The 20,835-nt window shown below is 40.1% G+C and overlaps 2 protein-coding genes across 4 annotated transcripts in view; one reads left to right on the plus strand and one right to left on the minus strand.

Moving 5' to 3' along the window:
• Positions 1-20,835, plus strand: part of cenpp (centromere protein P) — a 79,479-nt gene that overhangs the window by 13,057 nt on the left and 45,587 nt on the right. The window lies entirely within an intron of this gene.
• On the minus strand, positions 1,059-17,130 carry ogna (osteoglycin, paralog a). 2 transcript variants are annotated; one of them, XM_029431448.1, is made up of 8 exons: positions 17,020-17,130; positions 14,278-14,349; positions 10,626-10,861; positions 7,154-7,214; positions 5,261-5,425; positions 4,191-4,393; positions 3,395-3,487; positions 1,059-3,268 (listed from the first exon to the last, which is right to left on the minus strand). In XM_029431448.1, exons 3-8 carry the CDS (start codon positions 10,779-10,781, stop codon positions 3,098-3,100), a joined length of 849 nt encoding a protein of 282 aa, XP_029287308.1. In that variant the 5' UTR covers positions 10,782-10,861; positions 14,278-14,349; positions 17,020-17,130; the 3' UTR covers positions 1,059-3,097. The 2 variants fall into 2 exon arrangements, with proteins under 2 accessions (XP_029287308.1, XP_029287309.1); XM_029431449.1 differs by having other exon boundaries at positions 10,626-10,984.

Consider the following 20,835-nt stretch of genomic DNA (forward strand, 5'->3'; position numbering starts at 1 on the left):
TTTGCTCTTGATATTTCAAAACAGTTCAGTCAACCATGTGATACAATCACACCTCCAAACATTCAGCGTTATTTGTAAAGTGCTCAGATTCAGGCTGATGAAAGAGAAGGAAAATATAGGTTAATGCAGTAGGTTTGAATGAATGTCTGCAGGGTAAATATCAGAGTGGGACTTTATTGAAGAAGTAGCCGTGAAATGTCAAATAGTAAATCAAGCTGCAGAAGCAATAAGGAACCTATTCTCCTGTTTGAAGAATGTAAAGTTCTGCCAGGTTGGCGGTGCTGAAAGAGGATTAACCCACATTTTCCATACTGGCCTGTGTGCTATAAACTCTTATGTTGCTTTGGTTGCATTTTCTTCAGTGTTATTATGGAAAAATGTTTGAACTATTCTGCTGTAATGTGGGCATTTCCTTGTATGCTGATTTGCTTATGCTTTAATGAAACACAGACATGAACATGTATTTAGAGGAATAAAGAAATAAAGATTTTAAACACAAAGAATTCACATACAATCCAGGAATCTTAACATTCCTGTTGCTAGACCGCGACATTAGCCAGCCGGTCACAGTAGACTGCAGCACTGCAGATGATGGTTGTGTACACAGACCACATACATTTACAAACATGGGGCCAATCACTGAATGGCACAAACATGAGCAGATTCTACCGTTAGCCATGTGCCATAATGTGATGCAGTCGGTTGTTTTGCTGGGCTGGTGGTGTGGCTTGAATTTGAAGATATCAGTTGGTCATTTCGAACACAACTTTGAATGTTATGCTAAAGGTCTAATGATATTTTTATGCTTGGGCGACTTGGGGTTTCTGATGCTGGTGGTAATTGCTCACAGTGAAGACGACATTAAAGAAGTTAAAGAAAGACCCCTCCTCTGCAAACCTTCCGCTAACTACGACCTGATCACACATGAAACATCTATCTGCTGTTGTGGCGGTGTTATCAACAACACTGCCATATCCACCGTTCCTGTACTTTAGGCTAAATATTAAAAACACTATTCCTTACATATGAAACGGACTCCAGCAATAATTCCGACCACATTTTAATTAAAAAAGTTTAACTTTTATTAAAATATGTTAAAAACTAGCCATGTCACATACACATCTTCCTGTACATCACTGTCTTATTCACATCAGTAATAATTTCTAAATTAAACTTTATTACTGGGAGGGAAGAGTTAGGGACACAAGCAAGACATTTTAAAAGCAACTTTCACATTACTATAGTTCATAGATACATTGTGCCCCAGTTCACTTCAACTGCAGTCTATAAATTAATAAAAATCAAAGTGAAGCTAAGTCACAAAATGCTTAAGGAAGCCTGCTCTTAGACAAGTCTACATGGCCATTGCACTTATAGAGAGGCATTTCTAATGGAATAATTAAAAGTGAAATTAATTCATGTGTTCATTTCTAGTCATTTTTCTAAGAGAACACTCGATGAGAGACAAACTTCCTGCTGACATGCCGAGACGATCTAATGTGTGTCAGCTGGGATCAATAGTCTGAGAAGAAAATCTCAATGAAACATACAATGAATGAGAAATGTTAATAATGCTCACAGGCTCATTTTCTTGAAGTGCCCTTTCAGAAACTACTTTTGTACGACTGAAATGACTTGAATCTTGTTTTGAAGATACTGTAGCATCTTCTCTCCTACTGTCATCACCACTCTATCAAATATTAACTGCAAAAAGTACTTGGATTGGAACGTGGTTTACAACATTATCTGTTTCTTACACATTTTCATTCAGTGGGGACGGTATGTCTGACAAAACCTCTATTTTCAAAACGTTTACTATTTTTTAACATTATGTGTTGGCCTCAAAGCCAGCCGACAATTTTAGTCTTGACATTTTAAAATGAAGCATGCAACAACATTAATACACATTATCAAAGACTGCACTTCAGTCATGTTTTCATGGACGTCTGTCCAAATATAATTCCTGATGACCCGCAATGAGTAAGGTGAAAACTGTGATAAACATGTAGGTCCAATAAAAGCACCTGTTGAACATTTTACTTGTTGTAGTATTCTAAAACATTAAGTAGGTTAATTTAATGTAAAACCTCGAAATGAGAGGTTTTACACTAGTACAATAAACTTGTTTAGGTCAGCAAAAGCGGCAAAGATATCTAGAAGGTTTTTGTAATATCTTGATATTTATTTTCTTACTACTTGTAGTTACTGATCGTAACAAAATGCTTCCATTTTAGAATTAATTTCTTAAAGAGTGTGAAAACCTTGGCGTGTGTTTGAAACTGGTCGTTACAAACACACCTGTTGGCTGCATGAGTGTGTTTTGGCTCAAAGTCACAAGCAAGTTTGTGTAGTTTCATTCATGTAGGTAGTACAGCATCAGGTCAAAATGAAACAATAAATTGGACTGTTGTAGAGGCTTCTCCACTCATTTTAGGGGTTATAGCAGTTTTACTTGCATTACGTCCCCTGTGGTGTCTTCTGAAAGGGTGGCCTAATTCTTTCTATCTGTCACTTATAGTCCCATGGTCAAGGCCTCAGTATGCTTCAAACTAAATGTTTGTAAAATGTATTAACAACATCTGAATCCCTGTTTCCAGTGGCCGAATCAAAGGCTGTGTTTGGCAATTTTTGTTGTCCGAAACAGACGATCTGACAAACGCATCCACTATCCACTATCGGTGTGTGGAAGTAGGCAGGAAGTGAACGCTGATTTCATACAAGAGCAGACAAACTAGTTGGTTTGAAGCATATTGAGGTTTTCAAACCAATTAACATGACTGACTCTCAACAACTGTCATGTGCAACTTCCTGCAGGCGTTTAAAGGCCTGGGACTCCCCACCGGTCAGTATAACTGAAAAAGGCCAGAGTAGAGAAAGTCCTTCAATTCTACACCTCCAGTCCAGTGAATGGTTTCATTTCGACCTGACAATGTCCCAAACTGTTTGTAGGTTTGCTGAAGTAAAAACATTGACACCTTAATTCCCACTATGGGACCAGCTCCCCTGAATCCAGAACATCACGGTATCCCCTCAGCACTCTGTTGCGGGAAAAATGCTCCATCAGCAACAAAGGGGCTACAGTAAAGTTTCTGTGTCCTCAGCGGTACCGTCCGACAGGCAGGACCTTCATACAGGTGAAGCTGTCGGGGTACTTGGACAGCACCACCGGGTTGCCGTCCATACGGACCTCACTGAGGCTCGGCCGTAGGTAGTAGGTGTCATTGGACCTGCAGAAGGTGTCTACGTTGACCTCGGTGATGTTGTTGTTCTGGAGGTAAATATAGAATCCATTTTAGATTAAATCTAGAACACAGCAATTTGTACAGCATTTAGAGAGTGTCAATAGTTTCTGAATTCTCAATGTGTGCATATTTCAGCAGTAAAAGATGCAAACCTGTAGATGTAAGGTCCGAACACTGTCTGGGATGCGTGGAACTGCTTCCAACTGGTTCTCGGCCAGGTACAGGTTGATCAGCGTGGCCATTTTCTGTTAGGGAAACAAAGAAAAGATTGTTGTTATTGGTTGTAATATCCCTGTGTGGGAAGTAAACGTGTACACAGCATGCCTGGCTATAAACCAGATTTACTTCAGGAATAACAAAGTTGTGAGTTTTATGGATCCCTTAACATCGTAGGGAATATGCTTTTTAATTTTCTTTTTGGGATTGAAATGAAAAGATTGATATCAATCTTATGTCTGTACATTAAGTATGTAGTTGGAGTCGGGATGTGGGCAGCTTAGCTTAGCATAGTGACTCACTAATTAACAATTATGCAAACAGATGGCAAAAACAATAGTTTGTTGTTTTCGGGGGAGTTAGGATTTTCATAAATGTATTGTTAAACAACAGCCAGGTTTAGTGTCTGTGCTGCTTCCTGAAGTCTTGTTGCCACGCTGAGGTTGCCGTTCAGGGTACCATCTTGTACCTGCTGCATCACAAAAGTACAGGGAGGAAGGATATACTGTCGAGTTCAAACATGCAACTCCCCCTAAACAAAAACTTCTCTAAAGTTGCATAGTATCCTTTAGTGTGTTGAGATAAGATTCACAGGATACAGTACAGGATTTGAGCAACCTGCCTTCATACCAGCTCTGAGCAGAGATCTCATGGCTCGTTGTCCGTGTGTCATTTTTAAAAAATCTCATGTCGGGATATTCCTAAAAAGTTGGGAGAGGTGATTATGTGTACCTTGAAAGTGTTAGCTTTGACACCCTTGGTTTTGAGCTGGTTGTAGTTGGCGTTGAAGGTTGTAAGTTTGGCGGGGAGCATAGGAAGTTTGACCAGTCTGTTTTCAGCCAGAGACAATTCCTCCAGCAGAGTGAGCTTAGAGAACGCCCCGTCTTCAATCTCTGAGATCATGTTCCCCGTCAGGTCAATCCTCTTCAGAGTCACTGTTGATATATTGGAAACAATTCTACAGTTGTTACAGTTGTAGCCATATATGTTGTTGTTGTACCACGATATACATCTGTCACATTGTTCCTCCAGAATTATTATCTACAAACGATTGTCCAGCACAAAGATTTATTTTAATGTAGTTCTTGTTAAAAACCAAGATATAGACCAGATAACAAGCTAAATTGTTCAATCAAGACCGTATTGAGGCATCCCTAAAAATATTTTATCAACTAGAATTCCTGGAGAGCTTCTTTGGGTTTGTTATCAATCCAGTTGATAAAGTGCAGCCACATAGACCAGTGTCTTTGTATATTTGTTACCCCAAATGCATCACATTCAGTGCATCTTACGTTTCCTGTTGGGGCTGGAGAATGGTCAAGTGCTTTACCCTCTCGCAGCCATTACCTGACTGACTGATTTGAGTTCCTTGCTAGTCTGAACATTTTACCGGGAAATGAACGAAAGATGTGATTGATGCTGAGCTGAAACATACAAATGGTGAGTCAACTCTTTTTATGATTTAGTTTAGTTACTGAATGAGTTGAAAGAATTGCCTTACTGTTGCTATGCTGATGACACGTGGCTATTCCCCCTTAAAGCGGTACTCCAGTCATTTTTGATTGCACTTTCATAGAGTTGGGAAACTCTCAAGAGGCATATTAGAAGGATATTGGTCAAAATCTGTGCAGTAGAGGCCAATATATCCTGACTTTTAGTTCCAAGTTTGGGTCAAGCTCCAAAAACACTGGATCCTACATTTTCCATAATGCAGTTCTGTTGGGTCTTTTCATTATATCCTCTCAGCCTGGTTTACACCTGTCTTTTAAACTCCACATCTGTGATAAAGTTTCCAGACTTACCAATATCAGCAAAGTCTTTGCTGCGGATCTTTTTGATCTTGTTGAAGCGGGCGTACAGGTAGGCCGTCTCTTTAGGCAGGGTGGGAACGCTGGTCATGTCTGGACTGACCTCCTCACAGTACACTGAACCAGTCAGACACACACACAGCAGGCAGGTGGGCAGATCTGCAACATAAAGGCAGCACACAAAACATCAAGCCTTCAGAATAATCTGTAGTCACATCAATGCACTTTTAACAACCAACTCTTGATCCAGCTCAATTCCATTTAGACTAGGGCTGCAAATAACAATCATATTTTCGATTTAATCGCTTCGTCTATAGACATCTGACAAACCCACAAAAACCCAAAGATATCAAGTTCATTACTTAAGAGAAAATTGCAATGAGTACAAGTACAAGTAAGTACGTTGTTTGGTGTTTTTGTATGAAAAACAGCTTAAAAGATAAATCAATTATCAAAATAGTTGTTTATCAATTAGTTGGTTTATCAGCTATAATCATAACTGTTTCATATGACACAACAGGATATCAAAATTAGTTTATAAATGCCTGCATGGACTGGCACCACCTTACATCTCAAATCTATCAATTCTTAATCTACTTTCAGATCCTCTGATCAATGTTCCCTGTCATGCGTTTTATAAACTTGACTTGACGTGATTATAACTACAATGATCATCTTACACTTCCAAGTTTTCTTTATAGTTTTTTATTCTTTTAAAAAATCTTATTCCAGTTCCTGTCATTGCATAACCTAAAGGAACAGGTACCTATGTTGGGCATGAGCTCCCCAAACACTACAAACATGGTCTTTGAGGTAGATACACTGCCCATCCAAAATAAAAGTTGCACCCTCTAATATTTCATTGGACCGCCATTAGCTTTGAGTACGGCACGCATTCACTGTGGCATCATTTCGATAAGCTTCTGCAATGTCACAACATTTATTTCCGTCCAGAGTTGCATTAATTTTCCACCAAGATCTTGTATTGATGATGAGAGAGGCACGAGGCATGATGGGTGCATCACTTCATCCGCCTCTCTTCTCACCCTGATGCGCCATCACTCTGGAACAGGGTAAATCTGGATCATCAGACCACATGACCTTCTTCTTGCTCCAGAGTCCAATCTTTATGCTCGATATATCCCGAGCAAATTGAAGCCTTTTTTTCCGATTAGCCTCACTGATCAGTGGTTTTCTTATGGCTGCACAGCTGTTTAGTCCCGATCCCTCGAGTTCCCTTTGCATTGTGCGTGTGGAAATATTCTTACTTTCACATTAAACATAGCCGTGAGTTCTACTTACTGTTGATTTCTTATGATATGATTTCACCAAACGTTTAAGTGATCCCCGATCACCATCATTCAAGAGTTTTTTCCGACCACATTACTTCCTCGAAGACGATGGTTCACCACGATCCTTCCAGGTTTTAATAATGCGTTGGACAGTTCTTAACCCGATTTTAGTAGTTTCAGCAATCTCCTTAGTTGTTTTCTTTGCTTGATGCAGGCCAATAATGTGACCCTTCTGAAACTCATTCTATTCGCATCTGCAGTAATTATCCAATGGAAGGCTCGTACCGATTTGCTTAGTTAAATCCAGGTGGTGACTTTTTTCTTGGATGAGCAGTGTATTATGAACCACAAACAACTGAGCTATTGTAAGTGCTGTTTGCCAACATGTGCTTCTGGGTTCAAACCAAACACAACCCTGATTAATTTGTTCTGAGAAATCTGCAGTGTGCCTTTGAGTGTCTGTCTCAGTCCTTAAAACCATGAACAGATTGAGTCAAAGCATCTCAAAACAATTAGCCGGCAGTAGTTAAACTTCCCCTATCCTTTAAATGAGATGTTCTTGTGTGTGCATGAAGTAAACATGTCATAGTCTTACCAGAGGTGTCTCCTCCTTCCATTGGGCTGTCATCAGGTTCATCAGCAAGAGGCAACGCCCTCTGCAGGAGAAAACATGGCCTGTTCATATAGCGGCCAGCTCATTTTGCTATAGCAAAACTTTGACACTGCTAGGGTTAGGGGGTCAGTTTTGGAAATATGTTAACATTGCACTGTGTCAAATGTTGAGTAGAAACCAAATGAAGATGCAAAAAAGCACATAAATATCTGTATTGCATTTGTCTTGACTTTAGCCTGGAGTCTGTTTGCTAAGCCTAGCGTGCATAAGTCTTACTTTTTAAAACACTTTTGCATAAACAGTCTCACGATTGCGTAGGCCGATCGAGTCTGGATGAGTCCAAGTGTATTAATATGGTTTTAGCTATAATGCATGTGTTAGGTAAGCAGTGATAAAACAAGATAAATGAGACTTGGATTATAATGCACGAGTTGTGAGTTTTGATATAGTTTTTCTGTTGTTCAATTTACTTCAATTCATCAAGAATTGTCTCAGTTTTTTATCCTTCACTGTGGAGGCATGCGAGAAAAGTGACGTTTTCTTCACGAATTCGAGGTAACACAGGGTGAGTAATTAATATACAAATTGTCATGTTGTTGGTGAAGTATTCCCTTAAAGAAGTTCGACAGTTTAATCTCACAGGCATGTAGGCGTGGTTAAACCCACTGTTTTTGGATAAATATGACGAAAAAAAACGATGCGGCCGGCATAAAAACAAATATAAAGTGCATAAAAAACTCACCATTACGCTGGATTAGTGGGAGCCCTGAGCTTGTGTCTCTGCAACGAGCCGGTCCAATATAGAGGGATAAATTCTTCACCAATAGTAAAAGGTTTCTTCTCTTAGCAATACAGTTAGTCACTAAGTATGACGCTCTCAGTGCACTCGCATGTGTTGATGTGGTGACCATCAGTAATTCTTTATGTCCTTCTTGTTCATGTTTCTTTCTTTCAAAAAACTCCAAGGGCTCGTCTTTTAACGCTGGGTGCCGGCGAAGCCGTTATGAAGGCTTCGTTGCCTCATGTGCGAGCCTGTATATTATGCAGAGTGGCGCATGAGAATCACCTGTAGCGATAAACTCGTATTTTAAGTAGGACTCCTGATATTGTCTTTTAAATGTCTCCTCATTGGGTCTTTTCCCTTTTCCAAAAAAGCTCTTTAAAGACGTTTGTTTTCCACTCATTGTTGCTTGTGGGCTTAATTTTTTTTAAGTAAAGTATCACGTGACAGATGAGCGTCTTGACATGTGTCAAGAGACACAGATGCACAAACAGATGCACAAACAGATGTATCCGGTGATTTTTCAAAATAAATTTTTTTTTTATTCAATCTTTCTGTGCGGCCCAGTACCAAATGACCCACGGACCGGTATCGGTCCGCGGACCGGTGGTTGGGGACCACTGTGTTAGAAAAGCTGTTGGGTCTAATACATTCTGAGCATTCAGACCATAAACACCATTGTGTTAAAAACAACAACACAAGAGTCTGTGTTGGTGGCGGCATATCAGAAGGCATAAGATTAAATATGATCCAGGAAGTCCAGTGCTTTGGCCAAAGCATCTGCATCTGGCCTCCCCGCTGTGAATGAATGAGGAGGTCTCCATTCAGTGCCTTCATTATCAACAAACTCACTTTGATTCTGAGGCTGTATTGGTCTACAGAGCTTTCTGTAGCAGTCCACATTATATTTCACAGCTGGCTACTAACTGACCACAGCCCTAACTGCTGCAGTGTACATGATTCTAGTTTTTGGTGAGGTGGTTGTAGTGTTGGATGAATAATTTGACGACTCTTTGATTTCCATTCACAGTTTTCCTCCATCTTTTGTGGATAAGTAACCATACCTGGTCAATACACCTTTTCAGAAGTGTCTTTGTATTCACAGAGACCAATGGCCAGACATTTTACTATTGCTGTAGTACTGCTGTCATGTAGGAGCCAATGAGAATCAGATTGGTTTCAATGTGTTTTGCATTCCTAGCCCCTGACCCCAGGAGCCCTTAGACCTTTGGGGGTTGTGATCAATTTCATCCTTCAGCCTGAAGAGTTGTGGACAGATCCAAGTCTTTTAACTGTGGTGGCTGGGTAATTGTATCACCAATAAGCCACAAATCTGAGTGCTTATTGGCAGGGTCGCAACCAAAAAGCATCTTCGCAAACATTCAAGCAGAGAGAATGGAACTAATATACTCCCAGTAAACGAACTGCTAAGGAAAGTAGGAAACCTACTTTGGTCTAATGGTTGGTTAGTTAATGATCCATCAACAAGGCACGTGTTCAGTCCCCTTCAGTGGCTGTACCCAATCAAAGTATCCCATCCCTAACCCTGCTGCTGGGTTTCAGAAGGTTTCAAAGGGAAGTATTAAAAAATTAACCTGAATGAAGCTTATGGTTAATTAAAGCAGCAGAAGAGAGCATTGGGCCCATCTGTAGAAAGTCTGGCTTTGAGTCTTGTATAAAAAAACAGCTGGTCCCAAATGAAGCTTTTACTCATTAAAACTGAGGATACTTTTCATAGCCACATTCGCTCACACTTTTCTTTCCCTCTCCTTCGCTGGATTGTTTGTGGGTTTTTCACTTTCTGCAAGTGTTCCCCGAAGGATAAACCAGACCAGATTTGGGTTTTGGTTTTTCAAATATTCCTTGAAGTGGTTAGTGTGGTCGCCTCAGGGTTCTGTTTGTCTAATGAGAGACAAGTCAGACACAGCAAGGTGTGTGTGTGTGTGTGTGTGTGTGTGTGTGTGTGTGTGTGTGTGTGTGTGTGTGTGTGTGTGTGTGTGTGTGTGTGTGTGTGTGTGTGTGTGTGTGTGTGTGTGTGTGTGTGTGTGTGTGTGTGTGTGTGAAATGAATTATTATTTCCTAGAGGAGGAGGGTGAAGTCAAGTGCTGACAGTTTCTGTCATTAGTTCGAAGACAAATTAACCGACTAAACCATGACATGCATTGTTAGCTTTTAGAATAATGTGCCTGGATCATTGATTTTGAATATAGGCAACTATTAAGAATGACCACATGTTCCTTGGTTATTAGTCTCATTTTATATCATACCCCTTATCTTTTTAATGTTTGAATTATCATCTTTTCTTATCTTTGTTTACTCTGAAATCTTGGCATTGTGTCTCTGCTCATATTTACAAGAGCAGCATGTTTGTCTCTTTCTACACCCAGTGAGGCATCTTTTTTATTTGTGTTTGTAAATGTATTCTTGTATGTAAATGTAAATCCCCTTGAATTATTATTGCGTCACAAGTAACCACAAGTTGAAGTCATGCAACAAGTGAACAGCAATAACAAAACAATGTATTTGCTGACATTGAACTACTTGCAAAAAACTAAATTAGCTCATTTGAATTAAATTTTGGTCTTAAACCATATTTTTAATTAATGCATGTGTCAGTTATTTTAGCGATAATTCTTTGGCAGAGAAGCATGACATAAATATTAAATGTCTTACCCTAGCCCTCCTTGATTTCAAATGGTCAATGAAGTATCCGTTCAGCTCCCTGCCAGGTAGAGATCCCGGTATCAGCTGTGACTCCTGGTCAAACCTCCTGGCCGAGGCTGCCACCAGCCACGGCACCAGCATACAGGTGAATAAGAGAGCCTTCATGTTGTCCAAAGCAGTGTGATGCCGACTCCAGCTCGTCTTAAAGCCAGAGTTTGGGTCAGCAGCAGCTCTATGCTACAAGCCTGTGTTGGGATGTGTCAAATGACTGTATTTAAAGGCTGAACCAGTAGCTTTCAGCAGACTCTTAAAGCAGAGTTTATAGAGCAGAGCACTTAACCCTTCCCTGACCACCCAGCATCCATCTGCTGTGAGAGAGACAGAAAGAGACAGGATGTTCAGAAAGAGGCAGACACACCAGAAAGAGGCACATATGGAAAAAGACAAAGAGTCAAAGAGAGAGTAAAGTGTCCATATTTTTTTGTTAAGTGTCCCCTAAATGTGTACTGGAAAAAAACTGCAGACACGGCAGAAAAATTGAAAGTTGACAACCACAGTGCGAGTGTGTTTTGTCAGGAGGAATGTCTGTGGTTTCTGCCCGGCCACTCCGTAATGACTCGTAATAACCAACCTATCTTTCATTAGGCTTCTTTTCTTCTTCACTGGCTCTGTTTTTCTCTCACCCGTTGGTCAGACAAACACATTTAGCAGTCTTTAGACAGACACTGATTATAGGCTAGAGTTTATGTGATTACTTTGGACTGACCAATACTCGAATCTGCTTCGCTTTCTGAACGACGACGACGACGGTTTTCCTTTTATTTAGTACCCATCTGTACATCATGCAGATAATATAAAGGAGATTCTAGTGTCCCTTACAGATGTTTTAGTGGTCATTGAGGACCTTCAAGGGTTTTAGGGGCCCTTAAATGGTAAATGGACTGCTTTTATATAGCGCTTTTCCAATCTTTGCGATGACTCAAAGCGCTTTACAACACATGTCAGCATTCACCCATTCACACACATTCATGCAGTCAGTGGCTACCATACAAGGTGCACATCAGCCCATCAGTAGTGATACCCATTCACACCATGCCATCGGGAGCAATTTGGGGTTCAGTATCTTACCCAACAACACTTCAACATGTTGGCTGCAGGGGCTAGGGATCGCACCGCCTTTAGGACATTTGATTGGTCCTTTTTAGGTGGTGAGTTGTGATGTGTTGGATAGCACCATCATCAAAACACCAATTGAGGGGATATCTTTTGGAAGAATGGTGTTCATCCCTTCACTAGAGCTCCACAGACTTTCTGTTATGTGAATTAACATATGTAAAAGAGTGTAAACATTGTTTTCAAAATGTTTCCATACTCCATACTGTCGGCATCATGTTCCGTTTAACATTACTTATGGAGCGTGCAGCAACGTTTTGGTCAGCAGAAATATGGAGAAGGAAGATTCATGTCGGATCCATGCAAAAGAGACAGCAAACTGATTTAAAACACTCGTATTCATCCCTCTTCAATAAACAATCCATTTGCCAATTGGCGAAAGCCTCGTTTCTGACATAAGGTGCTTTATCTAAACCAACTGAGAGACTGGAACCAGAACAGACCCGCGGCAGCATTTGGTGTCCTTATTGCTTCCTTCCTGATGCTGAGGTGTCTTGAATGAGAATGATGTTCAAAAGTTCAGATGCTTCTCATCTTTGAGTATTTCTGACTTTCTGTTCCACTTTGTGACATGTGAAATATCATTGTTATTGTCTTTCATAACTTCACACGTAGAGCAACTGGTTGTTGTAAATTACCATTGACAGCCCTCAGTTATGTGAATTTTACCTTCTTAGGCTTGATGACATTGTTGCCTTATTGGAGGCTTGGAGGTATGTTGAGGTCCTATAAATTAGCTACTTCTTAAATACTAATTAACTTTATTGGTTGATGAAGAGAATGAAAATGCTCCTTAGGATGACAGAAAAAGGTGAACGGGTTCTCGGTGGTCTTAGTGAACTCTAACCAGAACAATGATGCCTGGAAGATATTGTGAGAACATTCTGGACAAGTCATATCTCATCCGTTCATCTCTTTAATCAATACAACTCTATGGTTTAATATGTATCAGACCTCTACAGCATCACGTTTTGTAAGAGTTATGAATCGCTGTAGAGGCAATAACACATCCATTACGGCTAATGTGATAAACACAAAAAAGACCGCCAGAAATGAATCAAACAGAATTATTGGAAAGTGCCGAGAAAAATCAGTATGGGAGATGTTTCCAAAGCAGAAAGGCCAAGAGATTCTCAGTAATAAAAAAACGGAGAGGCTCTTATTCACTCGGTCTATTCAGTAACTGTTAAAGCCCAGCTGTTCTTGGGTTGATTTCAACCTTGGTTGTCAAATCAATGAGACGTTGGGCTTCCCCAGAGCAGTTCTTAAGAATTAGTTTTTTTTTTTGGTGTTGTCCCCTTGACATGGTGAGATGACAAGAGAAAGTATTTCTAAACAAGCAGAGCGAAAGAGCAAAGAATGAGGTTTAACAGCAAAACAGTTAAATAGAAAACATGTGACTATTTCAGCCTTCAAGAGGAGAGGAAAAAGAATGGGGCCCAGATATAAACATCCAAGGAACATGAGCCCGGACTGTTACAGGTGTGTTAGCAATTATGAACACCTTTAAACTTTTACGACTCTGGGAAGAGTGCCAACAATTGGAGAATGTTTTTACCGGTTTTAATTTTCTATACCAGAGTTTGGAGCGTGGTTTCACAGTATTCTACTGCACAATAAAGCAAGTCGATGGGGGAAGCCAACCACAACAACAAACTAAACACACTTTATTCCAGTCATGTTGACTCGTTCAATGTATTGTATTTGTCCCAAAATAGAAATGGACATATACTAAAAAACGATTTAGCCTTTTCTGAGTAAATTGCAGCATAAATGAGCAAAGCAAAATGCTACATTTGGATGAGATTGTGGATGGATTCATAAGGGACAACAAGGACTTTAAACTCTGCATGTTGAATGCATTTCTTTCTTATCAATCAGCCAAATGAGGGTAGACTGACCTGAGGAATTCTGTCGCCCTCTGGCATGTGTCCTTCTGCATGTGCACAATACCAACGAAATGGGGACCCACACAAAACGTTCCTCCGTAGCGCTACTAGTGGTCAATGACTCCACGCGGCACCTTTTTAAGGCATCTTTAAACAAAGTCTGACGATCACGGCCACTTTACACAGTGGTTGGACAGGTGTGCGAAGCTATGAAAGTACTCGAGGTTTGAACTTCTCTCAAGCTCGTTTTCTTTAACTCGTCACACAGCTCAGACTGTCAAGTGTGTGCTGTTATAACTTCATGCATCCTGCCCCTCTCCATTCACTGGCCGTTCAGAACAAGTATAAACACCCGAGCCTTTAGATGTAGCCCAAAGCCACAGTGTAGAAACTCGTCTTCACAGTTGTAATCCTTAAGATCTTTGTGCTTGTTCTGTCACAAATCCTTGGGCAGTTACTTAGTTCAAATATAATGGTAGAGCAACTGGTGTGTTTCTTTACAGTACGACCAAACAAACTCATGTTGTTCTAAAACACAAAGCAACCTTGTTAGTTATGGCACAAGTAATTTTTCACACACAGTAACAAGAGTCGGTTACCTTGCTGAGGCGTGTGCAGGCTGTCGTCTGCAACTCTTCATCTCACGGCTCATCGTGTCTGTTCATGTTGTTCTAAATAAATAATAAAAGCAACCGTGTTAGTTATGGCACAAGTAGTTCTTCCTTTACTCCTTGCAATATTTGAAACTGATCCGCTGTCCAAAATGACCAAATCTTGTTTTGTAGATGCCTGTTTGATCCACGATCGCAGTCAGTGCTGAACTCTGATGAATATTTTGCGTTTTTAAGCGACTGCTTCACAATAAAAGCCATCCCCATGTTTCGACAGTTGAATGCTTTTAATGTGAAGCGGCAGCAGTAGGATATGTGCGAACTAACTTATCAGCCCACAGTCCAATCTGGAAGTTTTTAACTAGTCATACAGTTATTAACTGGCAAACATAATTCTTTTTTTATCTCTTTTTAATATCTGTTCTTTTTTTCGAGTGGAAAGAAAAATAAAATGATTGTTATCTTTGGTGAGAGTAGATGAAGCAGCACATGGTCACAGTCACATCAGTGTTTCTGGTCTCCTGATGCTGTTTCTGTTCCATTTGGACACTTTTCTACTTAGTCAGTTAGTTAGTTAGTTGATTTATTCACACTTAAAGTTTATCTCCGAAGGCTTTACAGTCTGTAACATAACACCTTCCATCTTTACACTCTTGGATAACAAAGGCTCAACACAAAAGAATGATACCATAAAAATACTTTTGTTTTGCTGTCAGAGAATGTTTAGGTCGTAAAACGCTAATTTTTCAGCAAACTCATAAAAGCAGTTAACCTGTTCCAGAGTGTTGTTGTAATTATTTTATGTTGCACACCACTTTTCTCTCACGTAAACACAATCATCATAACAGTAAACCTTTTCTGGCTTATTTCTTCTGACAGCTGCGATCGATGTGACTGTGAGTTTGGTTTAAGGGTGACAGGTGTAAACGAGCGATACGTAACGGCAGACTGAAAACAACCCAGACAAAACATCATACGTCAGTGAATTTACTCCACACACAGACGCCCGTTTGACTGCAGAGTAGCTTTCGACACGGTGGACCACCTGGCTGGGCATTAAACAGTCTTGGTCTGCATGGGTCTGGCTGACAACTGACATGATGTATTGACCCACCGCTGAGAGCTGTGTGTGTTGGTCGTGACAGCTGTGGGCTGACGATGAGGTTTTTTATTTTAGCTCAGAGACTCGTTATGTAATGAGTGTTGCATGTTTTTCTCATTAAATTCCCTCATTAGCCTCCATGTGAAACTAAACCGAGGCGAATCAAGCTAACGTGCAGAAGACGATCGACCAGCTCTGCACCTGTACTGAGTCGTTTAGTCCCCGTGGCTCAGAGTTTGGGTTTTGCGCATCACTTACTTCATGGTTCGCTCTCTGTCTTCTCATGGACCTTATTTTCAGACGCAGTAGGCAGCTGTTCTCATCAAACTAGCTCTCATAAAACCTGCGCTACCTGCTCAGCACCAAATGGCTGATGGACAAAGTGGAAGAGCCCGATGTTTTACTCCGGAGTTAACGGCGACCAAACAGGAGCTGCAGGAGAGGGACTATTGGACGTCTTGTAAAGATTACTTTTATGTAGTATTAATTTGCAACAGCAACACCATTTTCAAGGACACCTAATGGTAGTGATGTTACGTGCTGTGCCGAGACTTCGGAGCACATGTCGAGAAATCCAGTCGGTACGGAGGCTTGTATCGTTTTAGACCAATGACATCGTTGATGACATCCGATCATGGCTGGCCCTCGATACCAGGTGACTGACAGTTGTTCAGATCGGTTAACCCACTGCCACTTTCCAGTTTTACAACCCTAATATTACCCCAGCTGCCTTTCATATATAATAATGGCAATGTCATTATATTATTATACAATAGTGCCCAAATAATTGATTTACACATTAATGTGTGTAATACATTACTCTTAAGATCATTAGTTTTTTGTTGTTTACAGTTATTCCCAAGTCTTTTCTTGCGATACAGTGCATCAAAGATCACATGGTTGAGAGATGATTCAACCTTTCACCAACAGCTGGTTTTGTGCACATGAAGCCTCGAGAAATGAAACATTTTGCAAAACAATTTGCTGGAAAGCTTCATGAAGCCTCATCTTGCCATCACTACCCAATGCCTCCTGGAATAAATGTTTCATCAACATAATGAGGAAACAGAAGCTTTTAAAGGCACTGACCACGTACAGTAATACAACGTCCCCAGTCTAAGCCCTGCCAGGAACTTGTTTCCATGTCCTCTTTCCTGTCAACTCTCTACTAATTACTCTCTAATAAATCAATTAAATAAACAACATGAACTCAGTGGTTGGACAGGTGTGCGAAGCTATGAAAGTACTCGAGGTTTGAACTTCTCTCAAGCTCGTTTTCTTTAACTCGTCACACAGCTCAGACTGTCAAGTGTGTGCTGTTATAACTTCATGCATCCTGCCCCTCTCCATTCACTGGCCGTTCAGAACAAGTATAAACACCCGAAGCCTTTAGATGTGGCCCAAAGCCACAGTGTAGAAACTCGTCTTCACAGTTGTAATCCTTAAGATCTTTGTGCTTGTTCTGTCACAAATCCTTGGGCAGTTACTTAGTTCAAATATAATGGTAGAGCAACTGGTGTGTTTCTTTACAGTACGACCAAACAAACTCATGTTGTTCTAAAACACAAAGCAACCGTGTTAGTTATGGCACAAGTAGTTTTCCACACACAGTAACAAGAGTCGGTTACCTTGCTGAGGCGTGTGCAGGCTGTCGTCTGCAACTCTTCATCTCACGGCTCATCGTGTCTGCTCCTTCTTCCTTTACTCCTTGCAATATTTGAAACTGATCCGCTGTCCAAAATGACCAAGTCTTGTTTTGTAGATGCCTGTTTGATCCACGATTGCAGTCAGTGCTGAACTCTGATGAATACTTTGCGTTTTTATGCGACTGCTTCACAATAAAAGCCATCAACCCACAATCCACCCTGCCCACCTACCTTGTAGCACTTCCTGGACAAATTGCCAGTGAACAAAAATCACGCAGCTATTACGTTTCCGCCAAACCATAGTAGGCAAAACCGTTTGCTAGCATATAAATGTTATTTTTAGGAGACCGGGTTGCTCATCAGGTGGACACACAAACTCTACTCCAATGGGAGGATAATGTTGCTGAGTGGAGGTACGCAGCCTTTTGCTTATACGATAGCCTGGAAAGATTTTAAAAGGAAGTTCTCTGACCCAAGTGGCAAAAAATCAATGAATGCAGCTTTAAAGGGTTTAAAAAAGAAAGACATACAACCATAATATAAGAGATGCACCTGTACACAGACAGGGAAAACTCATTTCAAGGTCAGGAAAATACTAAACTGAGGGAGCGCTGCGTGCACTTGTCATTGTCATCCAGCACGACATAGGGTCCTTAAACTTCCGAAAGTGTGCTGACACTAAGTATTGGATTATCAGAAGTATACAGAACTGTCCTGGACATAAACTGTATGACTAGTCTGGACTGACTGACATGAAATGGACATAATCTGTATGTTCATGTGATGTAGTGTTTGTTATGACCGTGTTTCAAATTGTGTTTCAAATTTAACATCCATTTAAACTCAGAGCGTTATTTTGACTTATCTTTTATCTTTAGTTTCCATAGTGGCATAACTCTTTCTAAATATCATTCCCTCAAATGCTCCACTAGTGAAGTTTAACGAGTTGTTCCAACAGTTGAGCGTCCTATTTGTTAAATGTCTGTTTCACTGTAGTTCTATTATTTTCCCCTCTAATCTTTTGGAAGTAGCCTCTTTGCAGGAGAAGTATTCTGTCTTCCTATTTAGTTTTTTTCCTTATGCTGAGCTTTGGTTCAAATACTGGCATTCAGCCTTGGAATTCAGTCCCACAGGATCTGATGATGGTTAAAACAGAACAGCTGTAGCCTTCACAAGTAGACCACAACTTTGTTTTTTTTTTAGAAACAACAGGTTTGTTTTTAATTTATTCAACATTTCTTTTTTCAGTTTTCAGAGTTCAGGGGTTACAGACGAGGCAGATTTGTTTTTCTGAACCGTGACTCTGATTTAGTAGATGTAACTTAAGGCCCATTCCTATCTAGAATATAAACCTAACCGTACTATAACAATTTTAAAAGTAGGAGAATTCTACCTATAAATGCTCAGATCAAATGAAATCGGCTCATTGCTTTGACAGCTTGTTTGCTTGATTGTATCACGATGAAGCTGTACTGAAGGCTGTTGTAGAGCTGCTTCTGGGAACTGCAGCGTGCCCGCTGTATAGAGCCTGTTGACAGAGCCAGATGCAGAGCAGATGTTGGGGATGCTTAGGGAGGAAGGCTGGGATTTAAAGTTTGCTGTTGCACATACGACTTTGTCATGCTACACAAGATGTTCTCTGTAAGACAGCTGATGAAATTGCTGTTAGGTTGAAAGTGTAGGTACAGGATTGATTGATGTCAGGCCTGGATCCAATGAGTTTGATATGACAGTGATCCCGTGCCAGAATGTTATCCTTGATTTCATTTTTGAAGAAAATCTGCATGCTGAGTTAACTCTTTACTCTTTCCTGTTTTGTTTTTAATACATGCTCAGTTCAAGACTATTTATTTTCCTTCAGGAATATTAGCCTTTATTTTCTTTTTGTCTCTGTCCAGGCCAAAGGGAGGCCTGGCAGTCTCAGGCTACAGATGTAGTTCTGTTCTCCTCTAATGATATCAGGCAAGGAGGTAAAGTTTTCAGTTCGGTTTGTTGGTTGGTTTATTTGTCTGTTTGTCAGCAGGATTACGGAAAAACTAATTGCTCGATATTCATGAAACTTGGTGGAAGGGTTCATCACGGGTCAAGGAAGAACACATGACATTTTGGAGCAAATCCGAATCACGGAGCGGATGAAACTTCTTCTTGTTATTTCATGGTTTATTCTCCTCAGACTCCATCAGGAGCCATTGATTTCATGTTTGGTGTTGTGGTGAATTATAGAGGATCTTTGGTTCATGTCATGTTGTGAACATCTCAGGGTCTTCTGTTTATGTGTAGCTGCTGACTGCTCACTGTAAAGAGCCCTCCATGGTTCACTAAGTCTGGAAGCTCTTATCCCAGCATGAAGTTTACCCAGGGAGGAGGGTCTTTCAGTAGCTTCCACCGGTGGAGAGTGAAATGAGTGGCCGGTGTTGTTATTGTTGGTGGGGCACTTGAATATTTGGATACCGAAATCCAAATTCCAACTGTAACTACAATTTGGAAAAATACATTTGAAAGCTTTAAAGGAGGCCAGAGTATCTGCAGAGTCAGAATAACAACATTTATTAACCTCTCAAAACATTTAAGCATATCCCCTGGAGTGTTTACGTAGACTTTAGATCGGTGAATAGGATCTCACACTTCTCTTGTACATTTTAAGATCGCTAAAATTGTGCTTCTCCAGGATCATTTACCCCACCATAACAACAATCAAACCCTCCTACGCACTGTAGGCAGCAAAAACATTAACATTAATTACCTCCTGTCCTGCCTATCAGCTGTGATGTGGAGCCAGAACTATATTGTTTCATGTTGGGTAAAAGGTGTCTTCCAGGTTCTTTGGAGATCAGACATTTCTCAGAGTGAGTTGTTGAACGCTGATGTTTTGAGCATGTTCAAAATTACCGGACGTACCCGACGAGTGCTTCATAAGATATGCAGACGTTACGTTAGACATACGTGAATACGTACGTGAATACTTACCTACGTAAATATAGTACGTAAATACAGTATGTGAATACTTACCTACGTAAATATAGAACGTGAATACTTACCTACGTAAATATAGTACGTGAATACTTACCTACGTAAATATAGTACGTGAATACCTACCTACGTAAATATAGTACGTGAATACTTACCTACGTAAATACAGTACGTGAATACCTACCTACGTAAATACAGTATGTGAATACTTACCTACGTAAATACAGTACGTGAATACTTACCTACGTAAATACAGTACGTGAATACTTACATACATTAAATATAGTACGTGAATACCTACCTACATAAATACAGTATGTGAATACTTACCTACGTAAATACAGTACGTGAATACTTACCTATGTAAATACAGTACGTGAATACTTACCTACATAAATACAGTACGTGAATACTTACCTATGTAAATACAGTACGTGAATACTTACCTACGTAAATACAGTACGTGAATACTTACCTACGTAAATACAGTACGTGAATACTTACCTACATAAATACAGAACGTGAATACTTACCTATGTAAATACAGTACGTGAATATTTACCTATGTAAATACAGTACGTGAATACTTACCTACGTAAATACAGTACGTGAATACTTACCTATGTAAATACAGTACGTGAATACTTACCTACATAAATACAGTACGTGAATACTTACCTATGTAAATACAGTACGTGAATACTTACATACATTAAATATAGTACGTGAATTCCTACCTACATAAATACAGTATGTGAATACTTACCTATGTAAATACAGTACGTGAATACTTACCTATGTAAATACAGTACGTGAATACTTACCTAC

The sequence above is a fragment of the Cottoperca gobio genome, chromosome 5, assembly GCF_900634415.1.
Source record: "Cottoperca gobio chromosome 5, fCotGob3.1, whole genome shotgun sequence".
NCBI classification, from domain to species: domain Eukaryota; kingdom Metazoa; phylum Chordata; class Actinopteri; order Perciformes; family Bovichtidae; genus Cottoperca; species Cottoperca gobio.

Bases quoted from the DNA above. Each gene is read 5' to 3' on its own strand.
- ogna (XM_029431448.1), bottom strand. From the start codon at position 10,781: ATGAAGGCTCTCTTATTCACCTGTATGCTGGTGCCGTGGCTGGTGGCA. The intron at 5,426-7,153 runs GTAAGACTATGA...TTTATGTTGCAG, and splicing joins GGAAGGAGGAGACACCTCTG to ATCTGCCCACCTGCCTGCTG. The intron at 3,488-4,190 runs GTACACATAATC...TTTCCCTAACAG, and splicing joins TCAAAGCTAACACTTTCAAG to AAAATGGCCACGCTGATCAA.